General features: G+C 43.0%; 1 protein-coding gene across 4 annotated transcripts in view; it reads right to left on the bottom strand.

The window, feature by feature from the left end:
* Positions 1–26,689, bottom strand: part of CNX2 (cofactor of nitrate reductase and xanthine dehydrogenase 2) — a 38,938-nt gene that overhangs the window by 6,640 nt on the left and 5,609 nt on the right. For 2 of the 4 annotated variants that reach the window (XR_003629504.2, XR_003629505.2), the window contains exons 5-6: positions 24,819–24,922; positions 24,444–24,553 (exon numbers count right to left, since the gene is read on the bottom strand). Coding sequence is in view for 1 of the 4 variants with exons in the window: in XM_028203429.2 (XP_028059230.2) it covers positions 24,470–24,553; positions 24,854–24,922 (153 nt within the window). In the remaining 3 variants the exon portion in view is untranslated. The remainder of the gene's footprint in view (positions 1–24,443; positions 24,554–24,818; positions 24,923–26,689) is intronic. The other 2 variants (XR_003629503.2, XM_028203429.2) reach the window with 1 other exon arrangement.

Here is a 26,689-nt window from a genome sequence, read left to right as displayed (position 1 = left end):
GCAGAACTTGTTTATTTTTTGTTTTTGATGAGATGATACTAGGATCTTGATGTTCTTGAACTAGCAAGTCATGATCACTGGTAATAACGTAATCTCTGTTGAGATGTTGGACCTGGATGAGATAGAACATGATGGTTCTTGGTTCTTGGTTCTTAATTCTTGATTCTTGATTCTTGATTCTTGACGAGTGGACATATGAGTCCTTATTTCTTGGCGCCGACAAGTCACGATCTCGGCCGAAGGAGTACATGTATAGGTTCCTGTAGACACCCCATTTTTGACCGACCTTAAGACTCAGACGTCACCGATTGAGCGCTTGGTGATGTTGCATAATGTGCTTGTTCAGAAGTTTCAGAGTCGCGGCTGCGAGCCCTGCCTTCGGGCTTCCGAACCCTTTTCTGTGCCTTGTCTCGGTTTGCGAACCAGACTCGGTTTTCTCTGTTTCTTTTCCTAAGGGGAGGGAGAGGTCCTGTAGACCATCTCTCAATGTCCATAGGCTACATTTTGTGGCCATAGGCCATTTTGCCCATTTCGGAGTCCGGTTCTCGGTTTTCGGAGCCGTCAGGCCGAGTGCCTCGGTTCGGGACCACTTAACCATCTCCTATTGCTCTGATTTCTGGCATACATCTTATTTTCTCCCTTTTGAGGGACACTGGGGTCTGAGAAACCCACTTCGTGGCCGAACGCCACTTTCGGTGTTTAACGGGCAGTTTCCGGGGCCCCGAACTGCGTGTTTTGGCCCCCGAACATTCGTTTTGCATCGGTTTTCGTTCATTTTTGGCAGGTACCTCTGTTTTATCACCAGGAAGGTCACTGAAGGGTGGGAGGCTAGTAATTGTTGCAGCAACCAGTTATCTCTCCTCCGGAGCCTCCCGACGCCCGTTTTTCGCACTTCCGGGCTAATGTTGAATACCTTAGGGGTAGTGTTGCCAACTTTCAACCACATATCTGTGATCTACACATCTGAGAGGCCCCTAAAAGTTCATGGCCGGCCATTAAGGTCACCTGACCCTTTTGACCCCTTTCTTCCGGGCTAATGTTGAACCCCTTGGACCCTTTTTCTCGAACTTTCAACCACATATCTGTGATCTACACATCTGAGAGGCCCCTAAAAGTTCATGGCCGGCCATTAAGGTCACTTGACCCTTTTGAACCCCTCTTTCCGAGCCACTGTTGAACCCCTTGGGCCCACTTTCTTGGAATTTCAATTACATGGTTGTGTTGTACACACAAAGGCCTACCTCCCCAATACCTGGCCGGCCAGAAAAGATGGTTGACCCTTTTGACCCCTAGCCGGCCGGCTAGGGGGTGTGGCCGGCCGGCCACCTCCGGCCAAAGTGAGCGGCCGGCCGTGCTCTCCTCACTGTGCCCCTTCCAGCTGTGAGGCAATATCCCCCAGATATTTTCTGTATCCGGGGGATATTTTGGGAGAGAGTTTTCCTCTCCATTTGACCCCCCTTTTACACCCCCTTTCTTGACCTTATAACCAGCTGAGGACCTTCTTCTAGGGGGTTAGAAAATTTGATCTTAAGAACTCCATAGCCAACTCCATCTTCATCTTCTTCAATTCTTCAAAAACCCTAAGTCCATTAACCTCCATTCCTTCTATACCACCAAACTCTACCACCACTATCTCATTTCCAGCAGCTAGGAAGGGTTCTTGAAGGCCAAAGGAGCAGCAAATCCATCCAAGAAGCAACCAAAGTCTAGATCTTCAAGGGTAAGTTCCACTTTGATCCTTTTGACCCTTTCCTTTGATCTATTTCTAAGCCTCATTTCTTTTTGGTTTCAAGCTTCGGTCCTAACTGAAAAGGACCATATTTTGAGCTCATCATCACTTCTCATTAAGGGCTCAACCTTGTTTGAGCTCTCCATAATATACTTGCTTCATTGACCATGTTGTATGTCATGATTTTGTATGCCTTTTTTGACCTATGAGCAATTTATTTTCGAGCATGTTGTAAACTGATATGAGGCATATTTTGAGCCCCTCTTCAACATTGGAGAAGGGCTCAACATTGTTTGGTGTTTCCATATGTCACTTGTAGTTATATCCCCTATTTAGCCCCATTTTTGCATAAATTAATAGCTCTCTTTGCTTCTGTTTTTGGACCTTGGTCCGAACTGAAAGAGGTCTTATTTTGGCCTATACTTCATGTTTCATTCACACTTTTTTTCTGTTTGGTGATTAGTTTATACACTTCATGTTTTAGCACCTTTTGAGCCTTATTTTGCATCATATTTTTAGCGTGTTTGTATACTGATTTTGAGGCTGCCATATACTGTAAATGTTCATATTTTTGGTCCATCTTCAGTGTTGTAGAAGGAAATTTTTCAGTTTGAGTTTTGCTTACACCACTTGCTTCTTTACCCCTCTTTTGGCCCCCATTCTTGCATGCTATGCTTCCCTTACCTATGCTTGCTGTTTGGCCATGTTCATAACTGCGAAAGTGCATCTTTTGGGACTGTCTAGCTTCTGTCTTTGCATTGCATGTCCATGTTGTGCATATTTAGTATGGCTATAGGCCATTTCGGATGCCTAATGTTGCATTTCGGGTCATTTCCTTACATTTCATGTCATTTCACTTCATTTCGGGACTGTTTTCCCCCATATTTTGTTGCTGAAATTCCATTAGCATGCTTACATATCATTTTCCATGTCATTCGCATCGCTTTTGCATTGCCTCGGTTTGCGTGCCCGTGTGCACGCATTTCGAGGCACTTCATTTTCTGCCATCGGCATCCGATGTGAGTGTGGCTGAGGCTCACTTGTGTTGGTATAAGCCCATTTGTCATTTTCCATGTCATTTGCATTGCGTATGCATTGCCTCGGTTTGCGTGCCCGTGTGCACGCATTTCGAGGCACTTCATTTTCTGCCATCGGCATCCGATGTGAGTGTGGCTGAGGCTCACTTGTGTTGGTATAAGCCCATTTGTCATTTTCCATGTCATTTGCATTGCGTATGCATTGCCTCGGTTTGCGTGCCCGTGTGCACGCATTTCGAGGCACTTCATTTTCTGCCATCGGCATCCGATGTGAGTGTGGCTGAGGCTCACTTGTGTTGGTATAAGCCCATTTGTCATTTTCCATGTCATTTGCATTGCGTATGCATTGCCTCGGTTTGCGTGCCCGTGTGCACGCATTTCGAGGCACTTCATTTTCTGCCATCGGCATCCGATGTGAGTGTGGCTGAGGCTCACTTGTGTTGGTATAAGCCCATTTGTCATTTTCCATGTCATTTGCATTGCGTATGCATCGCCTCGATTTGCGTGCCCGTGTGCACTTACTTCGAGGCATCTCATTTTCATTGCATTTATCATCGCCTCGATTTGCGTGCCCGTGTGCACGTACTTCGAGGCATCTCATTTTCATTGCATTTATCATCGCCTCGATTTGCGTGCACGTGTGTACGTACTTCGAGGCATCTCGTTTTCATTGCATTTATCATCGCCTCGATTTGCGTGCCCGTATGCACGTACTTCGAGGCATCTCATTTTCATTGTATCTGCCATCGCCTCGGTTTGCGTTCCCGTGTGCATGCATTTCGAGGCACCTCATTTTTAGCACTGTGTATGTTAGGATCACATCTTAGTTACATTTCATGCATATCATGCATATTGCATCGTGTCCGGGATAGGAGTTAGTCCGGGCACGGGAATCGAGGTACATTTCGTACTCCGAGTGACGGAATGTGTCTCAATTCCCCAGTCACCGACACTCCGGATTATCCATGATGGAGTTAGGTTTTAGCTGTAGTTTCATGTGCATTTATCCTATATTGAGTTGTGCATTTCGATTACTCGGCCATCATGCCTCGGTTTGTGCGATTGGTGGCACGAGGATCGAGACATGCATATATCTGTGCAAATACATTGCTATGCCCCTTTCCTGTTCTCTGTTGCAGCAAAATCAGGAATCAACAACTTTTCGGGACTTGGCGCGCATTTCAAGAACGGGTGTAAACAGAGGCTAATTGGGGCATTCCGGTGGATTTCCGCGCAAGACAATCCGGACATGCATCATCCATCAGAAGCAAGGCAGTCCCTGGCTTGCACGCCAGTTTATTTGCTTTCTAGTTAATTCATTAATTAGAATTCTGTAATATTCTTTTATTCGGGACTGTAATATTCGGACTGTATATTTATTCGGACCCTCCGAGCGAGGGCACAACTGTAATAAGTGTGGGTGAGTGTGATGTATGTCTTCCAACCCCACGTCTTTCTCCCTTTTATTTATCCGCTTTTGATGGTTAGATTAGGGCATATTTTAATTAGCATACAGTATGACAGCATGTTTACATCATTCATCTATATTGCATGCATCGGGCTCGGCGCATCATACTAACTGCATTGTACTTTCAATACCAAGTTGAATACATGTTAGTTGTAGCATTTCATATGCCATCTTAGAATAGCCGAGCCTACTATAGTTGCATTTTGCATGTGTTGCATTAGGCATTTTTGTATACTTAGGATCATGCATGATTTCTAATGTAGTTTCTGTTTTTGGCTTGGAGTACTCGGTAAGCTTTATGCTTTAGCATCCTTGCATGCGTGTGAGTGTCGCCATGAATAGCATGCTCACCATGAGGCTATGTGCTTATCTGATATAACTGCCTGAATGCCTGTGGATGAAGGTTGGGTTATCTGAATTGGAATAAATCATCAAATGTTTCAAGCCTACCTGCGGGTAGCAAATCGTTTTCAAAAACAAACAAGAAGTGTTTTATTCCAATCCAGGCGACCTGGTCTATATTTATATGCTGTGCGCATCACATAGTAACCTAGGCTAATAAACCGGAATAAGAATTCACAATGTTTTCAAAAATTGATATCATGATTAGTAGAGGCCGGTCTATGACCGGGCGAGCGGGGGTGCTCACGAAGTGACCTTCCCCAATCGTACCCAAGTTCCCGAGCCGAGGCAACTTTGGTAATGACGGACACGTGGCCTTTTGGCACCGAGTCAGGGTTTCCTAAATTTCCCAAATTAAAATATTTAGGTGGCGACTCTGTATCTGGCAAAGCAGTCCATGTTTGGCACTTCTTTCAAAAATCTGTTTTCTCAAAACGATTTGCCGGATTTGGACTCTTTGGTTCAGACTTAGAACCGTGACTGACAAAAGTCGAGTCCGAGCTGTAGCGAGGTCCCCCGCGGGCTTGTCTACAGTTTCTGGCGACTCTGCTGGGGATTTAGAGAACTTGACTCGAACTCGTGATATCTGTTTTTGACTACACTTGTGTGTTTCTTTGCATTTGCATTTGCATTGGTGCGCCTAGGACACCGTGTTTGCCATCTGCTATTCCTGAACGGTTTGCCGGAGGCTTGTCTTGTCAAGGCATGACCATAAGGCTGACCGGTTGTGGGCTCTGCCAGTATGGGAACACAAACCCCGGTTTTACCGGGGCACCCTCTTTGACCATTCAACCTAGTACATATTCGGATCCATAGTGACCATTCCAAACTAGGACAGGTTGCTTACCCGATTGTAGGTTGTTTGAAGCCGCTGTGTGCGTAGTGAAACCCTAGCTCCTGACAAAATAGGACAGGGAAACCCTACCCCTTTGTAGGGGTGTTTTGGCTCTCACTTATCTGTTATGTGCTTTAGAGTGCGTCTCTACAGGAATGCATGTATCGGTGTATGAGTTTGGGCATCAGGCCTGCGGGCACCAGTTTGCGAATTTGGGCATCAGGCCTGCGGGCATTACTATCAGTATTTGGGAGTCAGCTTTACCTGTGGGTATCAGACTCAGTTTTTGAGGCCGAATTTTGGGGCAGAATTCAGTAGAGAGCACACTCATTCAACTATGCTCGTATCTGTTCAGGTGAAATCAGGCTGAGGTGCTGTCTGTTTTCTCTTTTGCTAGGTAGTCTTGGAACTGTCGCTTCAGAAGGCTCCGATATCCCCCGAGGTTCATCGAACTTGTGCTGATAGACTTTGTCAGGTCAGAGATTCAGTTCAAGGGTAATCAGTGTTCTTTCGCTGAGGCAAGGTAAAGAAAAGCTGGTCAGGGCTCATATGTTCATCTAATCCGTCAGTCGCCAGTCACATCATCTTTGTTCGGACTCAGCAGACCGTGATGGCACAAGGTTCGGAAGAATTTGCGGCCGTGACAGCAGCGCTAAATCAGGGAACTACCATGCAGGCTGAGACCAGTATTGAAACGCAGCGCCCATCTGGGGCATCTACCTCACATCCAGCTTTGGGACCCCAGCCGAACTTTGATCCAATTCCGCCAGTTGAAGACTTGCAGTGTCTGAATCCTCGAGAAGGCTTGGCTCAAGCTCAGGTGCTCAGACCCCTGGTGCAGCCTAATGAGAAAACTCAACCCTTTCATGTTGATGAGTTCAATCCGACTGCAGTGAAAATTGCAAACCTTGAGAAGCAATTCAAAAGGGCACAGGGCCTTAATTCCATTCCTGGCATTGAGGATGGGCACACCGAGGCTTCCATCCGGCTCCCAGACAGATTCAAAATGCCATATATCGACCGTTTCGACGGGTCTGGAGATCCAATGGTACATATCCGACTTTTCTTGGATGTCCTAAAACCGATGGGTCTGACTAAGCCACAAAAACTCTCTCTGTATGGAAGAACCCTGTCGGGTGTAGCAGCCACCTGGTATACCAAATTGGAGGATACAGTGAAGCAAAACTGGGAAGAACTGGCTGAGGCCTTTGTCGATCAGTATTCCTACAATACCCAAGTTGAAGTGACCATCCAAAAGCTTGAAGCAACCCGCCAGAACCCAACAGAGCCTTTTGTGGAATTCGTTGTAAGGTGGAGAGCAAAGGCAGCACAAATGACAGATCGTCGCCCTTCTGAGAAGGATCAAGTGCAGATGATGGTGCGAAACCTCGAGCATGATATGTTGCAAAAGTTGATAGTCGCTCCACTATTCACTTTCAAAAATTTGCATGAACTGGGGGTTCAAGTCGAGAATGCGTTCAACAGCGGGATCATTCCCAGGACAAGGGAACTGACAAGGAAGGTAATTTCAAGGAGTACCAACGCTGGTAGTAGCATTCCCAAACCCACCGAAATCAATACGGTCGCCACAGCCGACCTTTTTGCCAAACCAAGCCTACAAACGGCTGGCCCAGCCCGAGCTCAGGGTAGAACTTTCACCCCCCTCTATATGAGCCTGACTAGCACACTAAAAGCCTTGATGGAAAAAGGGCATCTCAAACCCCTCGATCCTCAACCTCTTCCCAACCCACTCCCAGCCAGGCATAACCCCACCAAGTACTGTGTGTACCATCAGCAGCGCGGTCATGGCACCGACCGTTGCTACCGCCTTCGTCATGAGATCCAAAATCTCATCGACGACCGGACGATAGTTCCACCTTCGGACCCCAATGACCAAACATCTCCTGCCTACCTCAATCACATCTACATACTGCCATCCACCTTTGACCCCAGCATATACATTACCCCGGCCCATCTACCCAAGCCTGAGGTGTTTATCCCAGAAAGCATAGACCTATGCATGATGGATGCACCTGAACCTCAACCATCTCAAACCCGTGAACCCACTATTTCTGAGTTGATGAGAATGATTAAAGATCTTCAAAAAATCGTGACAGATCTGGCCTCCGGGACATTGGCTCCATCATCGACCACACCACATACCGGGAACTTCATGTCAAAAGACTCCCCGATGTTGGGACGAGCTGCGTTTGAGGAAGGCCAATCCCTTGGCAAAGTGGAAGCGACTGGTAAGAGCAAGGTAGGGGCAGGCATTGGTCCCCATGAACACCTTCGGTGGGATATTGAGGCTTTGAAAGCCGAAGGGCTGAACAAGCAGCAAGTACTCGCAGTTGTTGCAGAAATTGTAGATAACACTTTCGCCACTCAGCATGAGATTAGTCTGAATCAAGGGGCAATCCGGGAGAAGGGCCGCTGTACCAGGAATGTTCCTCAATGGGGTCATCCCCCTACTAAGTCCTGCAAAGTCTATTGGCACTTGATCAGTGAACTTGGGGGATAATGTGAGCTGATCAGAGGTTGAACCAGCTGCGGGTGGCGCTCAATTTACTCCAGACATGGTGGATGGCATGCACTGTTTTGAGCATTTGCGAATGCCGGTTTCCGACTCGGGTATTGGGTCAGTCTTGTTGTTTTGTTTTTGAGTCTGTCTTTTGTTTTGAGTCAGTCTCTTTTTTTGTTTTGGGTCTGTCTTGTTGTATCAAGTCAGTCCTGTTGTATAGGAGTCGGGTGATTCCGGGGGGTGTTACCTCGGGCGTCACCATTTTGTTTTGTGTTTGTCTTTTTCGTTTTGTTTTGAGTCTGTTTCTGCCAGGGAGCCAGTTGTACCAACAGATTTGAATGAAACAGCAGCAATTTTTGCACTTCTATGTTCACTTCTGCCGTGTGCTAGTTGTGACGGAATCTGAATGAAATGGCAGTACATTCCACCTGCTCTCTTCTGCACCCCAAAATCATTGCATTTAACCTAAGTTTTTCAAAACTTTTTGAACACTGCGGTGAAAACGAAGAGGAAGGAATTCCTCGGGATTCGCAAAACTTTGATCATTTGAGAGAAAGAGAGGCATGCTAAGCCCTTAATGAATGAAATCATGCTTGTTAGCGTGAGTACTGAGAAGGACCCTGGCTTGATCCAGACTGGTTTCACACTACCTTCAGCGCGAGCGATTTGTCGCTTTCTTAAAAACTTTCAAAAACAAAATGTTTTGCGCGGTCTTGCGAAGACCTGTGTGGAATCGCTCTTGAGATTGTGCAGCCTAGGATCGCTCTCAGCCTCGAGACTCAACCCCTTCGCTTCCAAACCTTGAACTTGAAATCAGAAGGTTCGACGGTCAACTACGATGTGAGGCCTGTGTGGCTAGATTTGAAGCAGCCCTCGAACAAGAGGCACCAAAGTCAGGTCAAGAAGATCAGATCTCATCAGAAGAAGCTTACAAAGCAAAGCAGTAGCCATTCTCCTGGATTCAGATGACTCCAGGATCTCAAAACCATTTGGCATGGACTTGTTATACTTTTACCCTTGAGAGGCTCGCTGGGCCGAAAACCCGGAAGGGCAACCCAGGCAAAAGTTAGAGCAAGAGAAAAATACAAAAAAAAAGAAGAAGCAAAAAAAAATGCAAAAAAGAAAAAAAGAGAACAAAAAAGAAAGATGCAAAGAAAAGAACGAAAAAAATCAAAAAAGGAAAAAGAATTGAAAAGAAAAGAAGAACAAAGCTCGCAAGGTCGAAAACCCGCAAAGGGCGCCTTGGCAAAAGTTAGAGCCTAAAAAGGAGAGGTTAATACCCGAGTGTACCTTAACCCCGAACTACGTGAGGCTTGATTCCCATCTTTGGGATACGTAGGCAACTTCATTCTGAAGTCCAGCCGTAAAACACTTCAAACTCAATCATGTCCATGTAATGGTTCTGATAATCTTTGCCTTCTCTATATCTGAGAGTCTGGTTGCGTTCGTCGCTCTGAGGACTGACTACAATACACTACGGTGCCATTCAGACAAGGGGCAACTTTCCGTTGCCATTCAATGCACCGCGGTGTCATTCAAACCAGGGGCAACTTTCCGTTGCCATTCAATGCGCTGCGGTGCTATCCAAACAAGGGGCAACTTTCCGTTGCCATTCAGAACGCCGCAGTGTCAATTCAAACAAGGGGCAACATTCCGTTGCCATGCAGTGTCCTTCAGCAAGGGGCAATTTTCCATTGCCATGGATCCGAGGTTGCGCATCTCAAGAGTAGGTTCCGTACTCGTTGAGCAGTGGTCGTTTGCAAAAATAGTTTTTGAGAATTTTTATGGAGACTAATCTTCTCGAAAAGTATTCCATTTTTAAAACTGGACCATTTCTTGGACCCAAAAGAGGGAAAATTTTCAGTGCTCATGGCCTGACTTGCATGATTTTAAATCAGAAAATTGAACAAGCACGTTAATCTAACTCTCATTTTGGTCAAAAATTTTTTTTTTTTTTTTAGGAGAAAACTAAAACTAAAAAATGGTCAAAATGATGAAATAGGGGCATAGTTGAGTCAGGCTTCCGGTCTTTCCCATTGTCAACATACTTGCCAAGAAGGGCACTCTACCTGCCAGGAAAGGGCACAACTAAGGGCAGAAAGCTCTCACATCCTCCAAACAACGACGTATCAAGCCGAGTGCGAAGCACGAATTGGAATGGATCAAGATGCTCCATTCCCTCATCTGGCGCATCGACAGATGTCACCGAAGGAAATAGCCGCGAGCTGATTATGTTGGGCGTGAGCCCGCAACTTCCTGTTCATCCATCAACCACCCAGGGGAGGGATGAAAAACGAGAGATTGAAGAATAGAGAGATGTACGATGAGAGAAAAAATGAGAAAGGGGCTTTTTCAGAAAAAACAGAGCTTGAGGGCCGAGTGGTGTGAGAACCACAAATAAGAAAGGGTGGGAAACACTACCCGGTGAAACAGGCTCCCTGTGCACATTTGAGTGTCGTGTCTTTTTGTTTTATCTCGATTCTTGTTTTGAGTCGTTTCGAGTGTTACTCGATGTGTCTAGGTTGTGTGCCTTTTATTTCCATGTTGAGTTGTCTTGCTGTGTTCAGTCGTAGGCTCGATACCCGGTCAAAAGCTCATTTACCAATTTCAAAATAAAATCGTTTTGCGCTCCGAGTGCCGTGCCGTTCTCCACACCTGTGCAAAACAAGATTCATTCTTTCATAAAACCGCAGGGTTCAACCCAGGTCATTGTCAGAGCAGCAAAACAAGGACCTATCTGAAGCTATATAAGTTCTGGACTGCGAAGCAAAAGAAATAGGGAAAATTTTGAGCATCTGAGTGTGTTTCACCTTCAGAAAATTCTGAGATTGCATTCCATATGTACCTCTTCAGGCCTTGCCAGTGCCCTGAAAAATGAGTGTGCCTCTACTCCAAGCTTAAGCATGCTTCAAGTCAGAATGGCAATTAAAGCAACAGCAGCAGATGTTACCTCTCGCCAATATGAACAGGGTGTGCCCCTTTGAGCTGAGTGTGTTGCAAAGTCCTCTAAGAGATAAATCAGAGGCACCAGGGTACATGTTTGATCCTCCTCTACTACATAGAATGTGCACTTTCATATACACTTCTGTGACATGCCTGCCGCACATCGTTATGATTCATGCATAGAATATGCTTGCTTTCCATTCCGTATAGAATATGTTTTCCTTGTTTCATGCATAGAATATGCTTGCTTTTGATTCCGCATAGAATATGTTTTCCTTGTTTCATGCATAGAATATGCTTGCTTTCGATTCTGCATAGAATTTGCTTTCAATATTGCATAGAATATGCTCCTGTTTCTTGCATAGAAAATGCTCGTATCTTTTGCATAGAAAATGCACTCTTCCATACTTGCATAGAAAATGCACCTCGTTTGCATAGAACATGCATTCACTCGCACTGTTTTGTGCATTTCAAATCAATCGCGCTGTTTAGCGTATCGCACTGTCTAGTGCATTTCATTTCAATCGCGCTGTTTAGCGTATCGCACTGTCTTGTGCATTTCAAAATCAATCGCGCTGTTTAGCGTATCGCACCGTTTAGTGCATTTCAATCGCGCTGTTTAGCGTATCGCACTGTCTTGTGCATTTCAAAATCAATCGCGCTGTTTAGCGTATCGCACTGTCTTGTGCATTTCAAAATCAATCGCGCTGTTTAGCGTATCGCACTGTTTAGTGCATTTCAATCGCGCTGTTTAGCGTATCGCACTGTCTAGTGCATTTCAAAATCAATCGCGCTGTTTAGCGTGTCGCGCTGTTAAGTGCATTTCAATCGCGCTGTTTAGCGCATCGCACTGTTTAGTGCATTTTCAATCGCGCTGTTTAGCGTATCGCACTGTCCTGTGCATTTCAAATCACTCGCGCTTTCTTGCGCATTGCACTATTTTGTGCACCTTACTTGCATTTTGCATGCATTCCATCGCGCTATCTTGCGCATCTCACCTGTACTTGTTAGTGCATTGTATCGCGCTATCTTGCGCACCTTATTGGTATCGCACTGTTTTGTGTATTCACCTTGCTCGTACTGTTTTGTACACCTTTAGCATCGCACTATTTTGTGCATCTGTTTAGCACTGTTTTGTGCATTCTTCTGCATCGCACTGTCTTGTGCACTCCCCGGTCTAGGAGACCTTAAATCCTCCGGTCTGCGGAGACCTTAAATCCTGCATCTTTATTCGCACTGTCTTGAGCACTCCCCGGTCTAGGAGACCTTAAATCCTCTAAAGGTGTAATTCCTTTGGTGTTTGTCGTGCCCAAACGACTCCCGGTGGTCCGGTATAGCCACCTGCCTGTGTTTGCAGTGAGTTCCTAGGAGACCAACTGAGACGGTGAAAACTAGAGTTTGAATGGCTTATGCCTAGAACGCAAAGGTTCGGGATTTCCGAGACTAAAGTCTGGTTTAAATACCCAGGGGTATATCCTCGGCTTGAAATCTGTATGGCAGCCCCATAGATTGAGATAGCATCTGTATGCGCCTCAATTCTGGATACTGATCCAACCTAGTCTGTCACCCTGTTGGAGAATAGGGAAAGCTGCGACCATAGTCAGGGAGAAAAGTAATACCTACAGTTCAACCAAGAAGGAGCGAAAGATCCCCAGCAGCATGAGGTAAGTCATTGTCAATGCCCCTGTGAGGTACCTTTACCTCTTAGCTATTACATTGCATTTTAGTTATTACATCACAGTGCATTGCATGCATGAATCCTCAATTTTCAAAACCGGCTTCGCGTAGCGTATAAGTCCAACTTTCAAAACCGGCTTCGCGTAGCGTATAAGTCCAACTTTCAAAAACCGGCTTCGCGTAGCGTATAAGTCCAACTTTCAAATCGGCTTCGCGTAGCGTATAAGTCCAACTTTCAAAAACCGGCTTCGTGTAGCGTATAAGTCCAATCTTCAAAATCTTCTCGCATATCATTTTGCATCTTGCCCCCCCTGCCTGCGGGCATGCCTGCGGGCACTTTTCTGTTTATCTTGTATGTTTGTCTAAGTCTTCGGCCTTGTCAAAAATGGGTCGTCTCTGGGCTTTGACATTCACTCCCGTCACTTGTGACTTCCGAGTTCTGTCAAAGAGGGGCAACTGTAGACACCCCATTTTTGACCGACCTTAAGACTCAGACGTCACCGATTGAGCGCTTGGTGATGTTGCATAATGTGCTTGTTCAGAAGTTTCAGAGTCGCGGCTGCGAGCCCTGCCTTCGGGCTTCCGAACCCTTTTCTGTGCCTTGTCTCGGTTTGCGAACCAGACTCGGTTTTCTCTGTTTCTTTTCCTAAGGGGAGGGAGAGGTCCTGTAGACCATCTCTCAATGTCCATAGGCTACATTTTGTGGCCATAGGCCATTTTGCCCATTTCGGAGTCCGGTTCTCGGTTTTCGGAGCCGTCAGGCCGAGTGCCTCGGTTCGGGACCACTTAACCATCTCCTATTGCTCTGATTTCTGGCATACATCTTATTTTCTCCCTTTTGAGGGACACTGGGGTCTGAGAAACCCACTTCGTGGCCGAACGCCACTTTCGGTGTTTAACGGGCAGTTTCCGGGGCCCCGAACTGCGTGTTTTGGCCCCCGAACATTCGTTTTGCATCGGTTTTCGTTCATTTTTGGCAGGTACCTCTGTTTTATCACCAGGAAGGTCACTGAAGGGTGGGAGGCTAGTAATTGTTGCAGCAACCAGTTATCTCTCCTCCGGAGCCTCCCGACGCCCGTTTTTCGCACTTCCGGGCTAATGTTGAATACCTTAGGGGTAGTGTTGCCAACTTTCAACCACATATCTGTGATCTACACATCTGAGAGGCCCCTAAAAGTTCATGGCCGGCCATTAAGGTCACCTGACCCTTTTGACCCCTTTCTTCCGGGCTAATGTTGAACCCCTTGGACCCTTTTTCTCGAACTTTCAACCACATATCTGTGATCTACACATCTGAGAGGCCCCTAAAAGTTCATGGCCGGCCATTAAGGTCACTTGACCCTTTTGAACCCCTCTTTCCGAGCCACTGTTGAACCCCTTGGGCCCACTTTCTTGGAATTTCAATTACATGGTTGTGTTGTACACACAAAGGCCTACCTCCCCAATACCTGGCCGGCCAGAAAAGATGGTTGACCCTTTTGACCCCTAGCCGGCCGGCTAGGGGGTGTGGCCGGCCGGCCACCTCCGACCAAAGTGAGCGGCCGGCCGTGCTCTCCTCACTGTGCCCCTTCCAGCTGTGAGGCAATATCCCCCAGATATTTTCTGTATCCGGGGGATATTTTGGGAGAGAGTTTTCCTCTCCATTTGACCCCCCTTTTACACCCCCTTTCTTGACCTTATAACCAGCTGAGGACCTTCTTCTAGGGGGTTAGAAAATTTGATCTTAAGAACTCCATAGCCAACTCCATCTTCATCTTCTTCAATTCTTCAAAAACCCTAAGTCCATTAACCTCCATTCCTTCTATACCACCAAACTCTACCACCACTATCTCATTTCCAGCAGCTAGGAAGGGTTCTTGAAGGCCAAAGGAGCAGCAAATCCATCCAAGAAGCAACCAAAGTCTAGATCTTCAAGGGTAAGTTCCACTTTGATCCTTTTGACCCTTTCCTTTGATCTATTTCTAAGCCTCATTTCTTTTTGGTTTCAAGCTTCGGTCCTAACTGAAAAGGACCATATTTTGAGCTCATCATCACTTCTCATTAAGGGCTCAACCTTGTTTGAGCTCTCCATAATATACTTGCTTCATTGACCATGTTGTATGTCATGATTTTGTATGCCTTTTTTGACCTATGAGCAATTTATTTTCGAGCATGTTGTAAACTGATATGAGGCATATTTTGAGCCCCTCTTCAACATTGGAGAAGGGCTCAACATTGTTTGGTGTTTCCATATGTCACTTGTAGTTATATCCCCTATTTAGCCCCATTTTTGCATAAATTAATAGCTCTCTTTGCTTCTGTTTTTGGACCTTGGTCCGAACTGAAAGAGGTCTTATTTTGGCCTATACTTCATGTTTCATTCACACTTTTTTTCTGTTTGGTGATTAGTTTATACACTTCATGTTTTAGCACCTTTTGAGCCTTATTTTGCATCATATTTTTAGCGTGTTTGTATACTGATTTTGAGGCTGCCATATACTGTAAATGTTCATATTTTTGGTCCATCTTCAGTGTTGTAGAAGGAAATTTTTCAGTTTGAGTTTTGCTTACACCACTTGCTTCTTTACCCCTCTTTTGGCCCCCATTCTTGCATGCTATGCTTCCCTTACCTATGCTTGCTGTTTGGCCATGTTCATAACTGCGAAAGTGCATCTTTTGGGACTGTCTAGCTTCTGTCTTTGCATTGCATGTCCATGTTGTGCATATTTAGTATGGCTATAGGCCATTTCGGATGCCTAATGTTGCATTTCGGGTCATTTCCTTACATTTCATGTCATTTCACTTCATTTCGGGACTGTTTTCCCCCATATTTTGTTGCTGAAATTCCATTAGCATGCTTACATATCATTTTCCATGTCATTCGCATCGCTTTTGCATTGCCTCGGTTTGCGTGCCCGTGTGCACGCATTTCGAGGCACTTCATTTTCTGCCATCGGCATCCGATGTGAGTGTGGCTGAGGCTCACTTGTGTTGGTATAAGCCCATTTGTCATTTTCCATGTCATTTGCATTGCGTATGCATTGCCTCGGTTTGCGTGCCCGTGTGCACGCATTTCGAGGCACTTCATTTTCTGCCATCGGCATCCGATGTGAGTGTGGCTGAGGCTCACTTGTGTTGGTATAAGCCCATTTGTCATTTTCCATGTCATTTGCATTGCGTATGCATTGCCTCGGTTTGCGTGCCCGTGTGCACGCATTTCGAGGCACTTCATTTTCTGCCATCGGCATCCGATGTGAGTGTGGCTGAGGCTCACTTGTGTTGGTATAAGCCCATTTGTCATTTTCCATGTCATTTGCATTGCGTATGCATTGCCTCGGTTTGCGTGCCCGTGTGCACGCATTTCGAGGCACTTCATTTTCTGCCATCGGCATCCGATGTGAGTGTGGCTGAGGCTCACTTGTGTTGGTATAAGCCCATTTGTCATTTTCCATGTCATTTGCATTGCGTATGCATCGCCTCGATTTGCGTGCCCGTGTGCACTTACTTCGAGGCATCTCATTTTCATTGCATTTATCATCGCCTCGATTTGCGTGCCCGTGTGCACGTACTTCGAGGCATCTCATTTTCATTGCATTTATCATCGCCTCGATTTGCGTGCACGTGTGTACGTACTTCGAGGCATCTCGTTTTCATTGCATTTATCATCGCCTCGATTTGCGTGCCCGTATGCACGTACTTCGAGGCATCTCATTTTCATTGTATCTGCCATCGCCTCGGTTTGCGTGCCCGTGTGCATGCATTTCGAGGCACCTCATTTTTAGCACTGTGTATGTTAGGATCACATCTTAGTTACATTTCATGCATATCATGCATATTGCATCGTGTCCGGGATAGGAGTTAGTCCGGGCACGGGAATCGAGGTACATTTCGTACTCCGAGTGACGGAATGTGTCTCAATTCCCCAGTCACCGACACTCCGGATTATCCATGATGGAGTTAGGTTTTAGCTGTAGTTTCATGTGCATTTATCCTATATTGAGTTGTGCATTTCGATTACTCGGCCATCATGCCTCGGTTTGTGCGATTGGTGGCACGAGGATCGAGACATGCATATATCTGTGCAAATACATTGCTATGCCCCTTTCCTGTTCTCTGTTGCAGCAAAATCAGGAATCAACAACTTTTCGGGACTTGGCGCGCATTTCAAGAACGGGTGTAAACAGAGGCTAATTGGGGCATTCCGGTGGATTTCCGCGCAAGACAATCCGGACATGCATCATCCATCAGAAGCAAGGCAGTCCCTGGCTTGCACGCCAGTTTATTTGCTTTCTAGTTAATTCATTAATTAGAATTCTGTAATATTCTTTTATTCGGGACTGTAATATTCGGACTGTATATTTATTCGGACCCTCCGAGCGAGGGCACAACTGTAATAAGTGTGGGTGAGTGTGATGTATGTCTTCCAACCCCACGTCTTTCTCCCTTTTATTTATCCGCTTTTGATGGTTAGATTAGGGCATATTTTAATTAGCATACAGTATGACAGCATGTTTACATCATTCATCTATATTGCATGCATCGGGCTCGGCGCATCATACTAACTGCATTGTACTTTCAATACCAAGTTGAATACATGTTAGTTGTAGCATTTCATATGCCATCTTAGAATAGCCGAGCCTACTATAGTTGCATTTTGCATGTGTTGCATTAGGCATTTTTGTATACTTAGGATCATGCATGATTTCTAATGTAGTTTCTGTTTTTGGCTTGGAGTACTCGGTAAGCTTTATGCTTTAGCATCCTTGCATGCGTGTGAGTGTCGCCATGAATAACATGCTCACCATGAGGCTATGTGCTTATCTGATATAACTGCCTGAATGCCTGTGGGTGAAGGTTGGGTTATCTGAATTGGAATAAATCATCAAATGTTTCAAGCCTACCTGCGGGTAGCAAATCGTTTTCAAAAACAAACAAGAAGTGTTTTATTCCAATCCAGGCGACCTGGTCTATATTTATATGCTGTGCGCATCACATAGTAACCTAGGCTAATAAACCGGAATAAGAATTCACAATGTTTTCAAAAATTGATATCATGATTAGTAGAGGCCGGTCTATGACCGGGCGAGCGGGGGTGCTCACGAAGTGACCTTCCCCAATCGTACCCAAGTTCCCGAGCCGAGGCAACTTTGGTAATGACGGACACGTGGCCTTTTGGCACCGAGTCAGGGTTTCCTAAATTTCCCAAATTAAAATATTTAGGTGGCGACTCTGTATCTGGCAAAGCAGTCCATGTTTGGCACTTCTTTCAAAAATCTGTTTTCTCAAAACGATTTGCCGGATTTGGACTCTTTGGTTCAGACTTAGAACCGTGACTGACAAAAGTCGAGTCCGAGCTGTAGCGAGGTCCCCCGCGGGCTTGTCTACAGTTCCATTACCTCAGTTTGCCGAGATAATAGAGCCTAGGGGGCAGTTGTGGGGACATATTTTTGGGTAATCCACGTGGCCGAGGTTGTTAGCCGAGGTACTACGTGGGTGGACCATGATGCCGAGATATGGTGCAATAATAACACAATCTGAGATATTTGGATAGAGGTCTAGAGTCCTAGCTTACATCAAACTACCTATTTGGATAGAGATGGGACTCTTGAGAAAGTTCATCTTAATTTGAATAGTGTGAGTTGTGATAGATGTTATCCTTGTAAAGGATAGAGTCCAATGAAGTAAGACTTCTAGGGGAAGTTGGACACTGACCACTATAAAAGTGAGGCACCCTCATGGGTCTAAGGTATTCTTTTTATGTTCTGTCTAGTGAGTTAAGCACTATTGGTTATTTTTTAGAGATATTTGATTACTGACTTAAGCGTCGGAGTGCCCCCCGGGTGGACGAACCACCACGAGAATTCTCACCTTCTTGTTACAGGTTGTTCGGGCTTAATCTATTCTGCCGGTGCTCTCCAGCTGAGTTCCCCCTTTGGTTGTGTGGTCGGAAATCAACACCCACAATATGGTAGTATATATTTTGTATATATTCTGAGAGATCGTGTAAATATTCTCTTTCCTTTTTAGTCTTAGGTTTATGATTGTTATATAATTAGATGTATTCTTATATTACAAACATATTCGAATATAGAAGTTTATTCAAAAACTTACACGGTATTAGAGCTAGGTTCGAAACCCTAGCAGCCATTGTCAAATCTTCTCTAGTTCGTTTGAGTTCTCTAGTTCAACTTTTTGGATTTGTGAGACCCATCTGAGCTTGAGTCATGACCCATCAAGTCACAACCCATCTAAGTTTGAATCGTAATCCACCAATCGTGGCTGGTTTTCCTAGGTCGACTATTCATCTGATTCACACAATCCATCAGTTTGTTTGATCCATCTGGGTTTAACTCACGATTCATCTCTACCTCAACGAGCCGTGAAACCCATCTGCTTCAGTCCTAGATTTGACCGATCTAGTTTTCATCTGGTCTTTGGTTCGTCTAGTTCTTTGTTCGATCGACTCTCGTGACTCTCTAAGAGAGTCGTTGTCTCTGGTCCTTGCTGGTTCATGGTTTCTCTGTCACTTAAGTTCTCTCTGGTCTGAAGTCGCAATTCATCAACGAGGGTTGTTTTCTCTCCCTTGATCTGCTTCACGAAGTTCCTCTCTCTCACGATTGAGCTTTCTCTACCTTACCAATTCTTACGAGGTCTAATCTCTCTTCCATCGAAGTTCGATTGACCCACTTCTCCCCTGTTACATGAAGTTACCCGTCTTGTATTGTGTTTTTGGTTTATTACAATTTGACCCATTTGGGTTTGGGCTTCGGCTTCGGCTTCGGCTTCGGCTTCGGCTTCGGCTTCGGCTTCGGCTTCGGCTTGGGTTGTGCCCTATCTGAATTGCTCTTGGTAATTCTCGTGTAAGAATATTTGTGCAACTTTTATACTTATTACGTTTTGCCCACAGTTTCTCTCCAATTTCAATTGAGTTCGTTTGACTTTCAATATTGTGAGTGTTTTCATAGTTCTTATTTATGAATACACTAATGATGCCAGATACCCATCAGCTTCAAGCTCCTGCAAAGCCTAAAAAGGGGCCACTGATATCAGATGAGTGTGCATTCTTCCATCAAGAGGCCATTGGAAGTACGATTGTCTCAAGAAGAAACATTCGTCCACTTCGCAATCTCAGCCACACTTCCGAGTTCCTACTCAACGTACTTTTTGACCTCCAACTACTTATATTGCCTCTACTTTAGCTCATGATCCTAACTTGGCTTCCTTGAGTGCTCAGATTGCTCAACTTCAGCATATGTTGTCCTCCACTTTCCAACCATCCTCATCTGCCTTCGCTTACCTCCCGTAATTTAGGTTGGCGTGGGTCTTCTTCAGTCTTTCCTTTTGTTTGGATTTTTGACTTTGATGCCTTTCATCATATGACTCATCATCTCTCCTTACTCCACAACTGTATTCCCCTTCCCTTTCTTATCACTGTTAATACCGCAAATGGATCTAGTATGTTTGTTTTATCTGTTAGGTCTGCCCTACCTTTTACTATGTCTGTTGTCACTATTCCCTTTGTCTTTTATGTACTACAGTTATCTGTCAGTTTGTTATTTATCAGTCAGCTCGATGCTTCCGGTCTTGATGTTATCTTTTCTTCTTCTATTTGTTGTGTGCAAGATTGGTTGTCCAAGCGCTAGATTGGGATTGGTCGTAGAGTTAGAACCTCTATGTGGTAGAGAGCTTGTATCTGCCTTTGATGAATTCTCTAACTGTTTTTTCCTCTTTTCAGTTAAATTTTCTGTCAAGTCATTTTTATTTGTGGCATTCTAGCTAGGCCATTTGTCTACTGACTGCTTACAATCTTTAATTCAATCAGATTTGTTGGGTAAAGTTTCTCCTAATCAACTTACTGAATGTTGGAAGTGTAAACTTGCCAAAATGACATCCTTATCTTTTACGAAAAGTACTTCTATTTCTAACACACCATTTTCTTTAGTGCATATTGATGTCTGGGGACCTTCTCTTGTTCTCACTAAAAGGAGTTCTACGTACTATGTATCATTTGTTGATAATTGCACCCATTACACTTGGGTTTATCTTATGACTCATAAGTCTGACTTCTACCACATATACCATGCATTTCAATCTATGATCAACTACACAGTTTGAGTCTACTATTAAAAGTTTGCGGTCTGACTTTGGTAGAAAATATTTTAAAACTGGGTTTTGTGAGTATTTGGCCAATTTGAATACCATTCACCAAACCTCATGGCAGGGTTGAGCTTAAACACTGTCATCTGCTAGAGATTGCTAGGTCCCTTCTTCTCTCTCCTTCGATTCCTATCCCATTTTCGGGAGAGACAATTCTTACTACTACTTTTCTTCTCAATCTTATGCCTATCCCCCTTCTTTCTTATCGCTCCCCTTATCAGGCCTTGTTTTCCCAAGTTCCGAATTATTCCCTCCTTCGCGTCTTTCGGTCTGCCTGTTTTGTCCTTCCCCAAAAAGATAGAACCATGCTTAGTACCCGGTCTGTTCTCTGTGTGTTTTTTAGATGTGATCTTATTAAAAAAGACTATCGCTATTATAATCCCATATCCTGCCGTCTTTATGTCTCCCACCATGTTAACTTCCTCGAATGCCTGGCTTATTTTCAGTTTCCTCACACCACTATCTCTGTTTCTAGAGAAGATTTGGTTCACATTGATCCAATTCCTTCTAAGGTTCCATTTGATGAGTATGTTTCTACTGTCCCTCCTAAACATTTTCCCACTTCACCATCTCCTGCTCGTGTTTCCCCTCGTGTTCCATCTACTCCTTATGTTCCCCATCATGTTCTGTCTCCTTCATTACTAGTCTGTTCTCATCGCAAGGTTTTATTCCCCCACGAGTTGTCTCCTCTCCTATTGCTACTCTTCTTGCTTCCGACAACAATGATCCTATTGTACGCCAGTATCCTAATAATGAATGTCATCCCCCAGTAAGATTGGGTTTTTCTAATACATGTTTTCTCCTCCGTACTATACCTTCTTGTCTATTGTTCATTCCTTTTTAGAACCCTAGTCTTACAAGGAGGCCTATCAAGATCCTAATTGGGTTCAAGCTATAGAGGACTATGAAGCATGAGTACTTCGAAAAACATGCCGTATCCGTACCGGGTACTTACCGGCATACCGTACCTCGTATGGTACTTCTGCATACGTACTGGGTATACGAAACACGTACCCAAGTTTTTTCTTCTTAATTTTTGACGTACCCAAACGTACGTAGTATATATCCAAGCAATACCGTACCTCAGTTAAAATAATATTTTTCTTCTACTGCAAAGATAAAACTCATTTCACTAGATTTCTTTTTTAGTTTTTGTTTTATGCTTGGCATGATTTTAAAATTAAACTATGGTTTGTAAGTTATTTAATATATTGACATTTAATTTTGATTTATACTTTTCCTTTTGGCATTAAATGTTAATTATAGATTGGACGTTAACAAATTAAACCATTTAATTAATTTTTTGCATTACTCTAAATTAAAAATAAATATTTTTTTACAAGCGTACCAAGTCGTACCCGTACCTTATTTTTTTTGAATTTTACCGTATCGACGTACCCGTATCGTACCAGTACCAGTACTCGTGCCCGTACCTGTGCTTCATAGATGGAGGATGAGTTGTCTGCATTGTAGAAAACTACTATTTGAGAATACTTGATTTTTGTTGTTTACAGATAATTGCGTTCAAGCTATGGAGGATGGCCATTAAAAAAAGCATTCTTAACATCCATCCTTGACTTTTGTGACTGTTGTTCGCCATTGGCCTCTATATCAAATGGATATTGAGAACACTTTTCTTAATGGTCATATCACCGACGAAGTCTACATTCGTCCTCCCCCTAGCCTTTAACATACCTCTAGGCAGTTTTGTCGTCTTCGGCGTGGTCTTTATGGTTTGAAGCAATCTCTTTGTGCTTGAAATGATCGCTTTCAAATAGTTGTTACTCAGCTTGAGTTTCATCCTTGTACTCAGGATTCTACTTTGTTTCTCCTCCACCCCTCCGCTGGTTTTATTGTCCTGTTACTTTATGTAGATGATATGATCATTACTGACTCTGACTCTTCTGCTATCTCTGAAGTCAAATAGTATCTTTTTCACACCTTCAAAATGAAGAATATGAACAATTTGCAGTATTTTCTTAGTATTGAGGTTGCCTATTCTCCCCAGGGATAATTTCTCTCTCAAGCCAAGTATGCAAATGAAGTTGTTCACCATACCGGTCTTTCTGATACTAAACTTTTCTAATTGCACGATTGAGCTTAATATGAAGCTTAACACTATTGCTGGTGTCCCTCTGGATGATCCTACTTTATATCAAAAAGTTGCTTAGTTTGTCTGATTGTCACTTGCCTGATCTTGCCTATTTTGTTCATGTAATTAGCCAATTCGTTTCTGCCTCTCGTTCTACACATTAGGCTCCTTTGGTTCGGATTCTTTAATTAGCCAATTCGTTTCTGCCTCTCGTTCTACACATTAGGCTCCTTTGGTTCGGATTCTTTACTATCTCTACAGTACTATCTCTCAGGACTTGCAGTACTATCTCTCAAGGCTTGCGCTTATCTTCTACTTCCTCTTTGGACTTCGTAGCTTATGCTGATTTTGATTGGGCTATTGATGTCAATAATCACAAGTCTACTTCTGGTTTCTATATGTTTCTTAGTGATTCTTTGATCTCTTGGAAAAGCAACAAACAAACTATTGTTGCTTTTACTACTGAAGCTGAATATCGGGCTATGACATATGCCACTGCTAAGGCTGTCTGGCTTCATTGTCTTTTATCTGATTTAGGCGTTCCTCAATCCTCTCTGACCTCTGTACTGTGACAACCAAAGTGCTATTCAGATTGCTCATAACACTGTCTTTCATGAACGAACGAAACACATTAAGACTGATTGTCACTTCATCCGTCAACATCTACAGTCTGTCTCTTCAGCTTTGCAACTTGCGACTTTTTTACCAAGACTCACACCACTACTCAATTTCGATTTCTTCTTGACAAACTTTCAGTGTTTTCTACTAAAATACCTTAAGTTTGAGCGGGGATGTAAGAATATTAGTGTATCTATATAGATGGTAGTATATCTTTTTGTGAGAGATTATGTAAATATGCTCTTTCAATTTTAGTCTTAGGGTTATGATTGTTATATAATCAGATGTATTCTTGAATAACAAGCATATTTAAATATACAAGTTTATTTAGAAACTTACACTATGATCACCAATGAGGACACAAGTCAACCAGATAATATTGGAAGTCCACATATCTAATTGAACGGCTGAAAGATTATGACTTGTCTAAATTATAGATTATGACTTTAATCAGAAGCTGTTAATCTGGTTGGTGTAACTGTTGGATTATAGATTTAAGTTGCTAAGTAGTGTTTGTTAAGTAAGCTGTGAAATAGTTTTTTGAATTAACTTTTATTTTTTGTTATTCACTACTTGTCTAAATTTTTCATAAATAATAATAATAATAATAATAATATTAATAATAATAATAATAATAATCCATAGTCCATTTGAGTCTTTTTCTATTTTTTAAAAAATAAAAAATAAAAAAATCTAAAAGTATAACCTTAAATTAACATGTCCACAGCAAAAGCTGATAATCAGAAGTAAGGGGTGAACAGCTTCTCAGAATCAACTTTTTTGAAATAAAATAAGTTGCTAGAATAAGAAGTTGTTCAAAATAAATTTAGCCAAACAGTCCAAAATAACTTTTCCAAAGCTAAAATCTATAAATTGGCCAAAATAAGCCACACCAAACACCCCCAAAATCTTGGATTCTACAGCACGAATAAGAACAGGCTTGAGAAATTTTCTTGAAGTCGATGGTGGTAAATATAAAACATACAGTATTTGGGAAAGGAATGCCAAGCCCTAGCCTCCAATGTGTATCATAGGTCTATTGGGTGTCTTTGCAATGTCGAACATTCCAGCATGAGAAGCTTTCTTCCTCTTGACCTGAAGCAAACAAGAAAATTTTAATATATACATATATTGTATACATGGATCTTTTCGAAATTGGAAAAACAAGGGTACAAGTTAAGCTCCAGGTTGAAAGAACATTTTATATCATGCATATGAGAAAAGTTTATGATCAATTATTTGCCAATATGCAACATTCACAAGACTGTCCAAACTCCAAAAATAAAAGCTTTGATTTGAATGGGATGTGAACATCGAGAAGAAGCCTCTAAAAGTTCAACATAGATGAATATGTGCATACTATATAATTAATTTCATCGCGAGAAGAACGTGTACCGCTGCCCCAATTATTTCCTTGAGTTCATTATCATCAGCACCACGACGAAGGGGATCCCTCAAGCTAACCTGAAAGAACGAATTCCAGTAAGAACAGAATTGGGTTATGCTACTCAAAGTCCAAACTTGTATAATAAGAAGCCAAAGAATTGTTATAAATCTCATATGACAAACAACAAAAGCACAATTCGACCCAACCCAACTAAACAGTAGAACCTAGTAGCATCCAACTAACCAAACGCAGACCACAATGAAGCCTGGACTCAAATCTTCCTTCGGAAGTGTTATTTTAAGCATTAAGGAAAAAAAAAAAGAAAAGAAAGAGAGAGAGAGAGAGAGAGAGAGAGAGAGAGAGAAAGAAGAAGAAGAAGTAATAATCCTAAACATTTTTTGAGTCTATACATGCACTATATGTGACTACCAAGGATTTGATTATGACTAGAATAGATGAATTTTGAGTCTAGTAATCTTTGAATTAAAAACTTCACCTAGAACCATTTCTTTCCTTTTCGAACCATTTCTTCTTTCCTTTTCGTTTTATTTTATCCCCTCTGGGAAAGCTAGGAATCAAGTTATCTATATATGCTGTTTATGTCCATTGTCTACAAGCAGAGCAGAATTAGTTATCTTTGAAATATGGTTTTTTTTATCTTAAGAATAGGAATCATTTCAATTCCTATATCACATAAAATACCAACCACTGTAATAACCTTGGTTGACTCAAACAAACGTGGGCAGAGCTACATACACTTTAATGAGGTCACCAGACCCATTCAAATTTGAAAAATGTTTAGGGTCAGTTCAATATTTGAAAAATGAAATGTCCATTCCAGTTTTGCATTCCCTTTCCCTTTTTTGGTACTAGGGCTATGTAAAATACCGTCCAACCCACCCGACTCACGCAGGTTGAGAGGGTAAGATTGGGCGGTGTGAGCTATTCATTTTGCAAGACGGTGCAGATGGCAGTTTAAAACTTCTCTACCCACTAATCAACCGACTTGACCTGCCTACATGTCACATATACCATATACTCTGCCACAAATAATCTCCCCCCCCCCCCTCCCCAAACACCTTAACCTTAGACACCTTTATCATTTTATCTCTTCAATTTCTCTTTCTGTCGTCCCTCACCCCATCCTACCCCCACTGCCACTTGTTCTAGTCTTGTGTCTAGGTTATAGGTATCACTATGGCCCAATACCTGATTATGGTTAATCATATAGATAAGGAGCAGTGATCCCCCCAAATATGACTTTTTCCCAAAAATGCAATTAGTTTCCATTCCTTTGCATCTGTTTATACTTAAGTGTTTCCCACATCAAAAATAGAATTTTAGTTTTTTAACATTATATCCCTGCCATGAAATCCAATGATTGCAAGTTCACAAAAAAGCTTAGTCTAACTCTTGGAGGGGCCAACTTTTAATTCTACCAAATTAATAGGTATAACCTCTACTATTAGAACTGAATGAACATGTTGCATCAATCGCAAATAACCATGCATCGAAGATGAAGTGGTGAATCATAGAACTAAACTGCTGAATTTTGAATCGATCAATTCACTTTCTATTTGCTGAATTCAATTTTTGGCTTTTTATTTATTTTTATTTTTTTACTGGAAAGGGTTCAAACAACCTTTTTAAGGTCTTCACAGTTATTATGTTTCATCCTTTGTCTTTCTCTCTCCCCATTTAGTGTCAAACACTCAAACCCTAGAAAAAACAGACTTACTTTATCTATAGTAACATAAGCTTACATATTCAACTTCAAAATTTTGCACTTACAAAAACAAACTTTTTGAAGGCATCAAGTGAGATTTTGAGAAAGATCGGAAATT

The sequence above is a fragment of the Camellia sinensis genome, chromosome 5 (assembly GCF_055761805.1).
Source record: "Camellia sinensis isolate YWXY chromosome 5, ASM5576180v1, whole genome shotgun sequence".
NCBI lineage: Eukaryota > Viridiplantae > Streptophyta > Magnoliopsida > Ericales > Theaceae > Camellia > Camellia sinensis.
The sequence above is the reverse complement of the archived record's forward strand: the minus strand, read 5'-3'. Positions and strand labels throughout refer to the sequence as shown.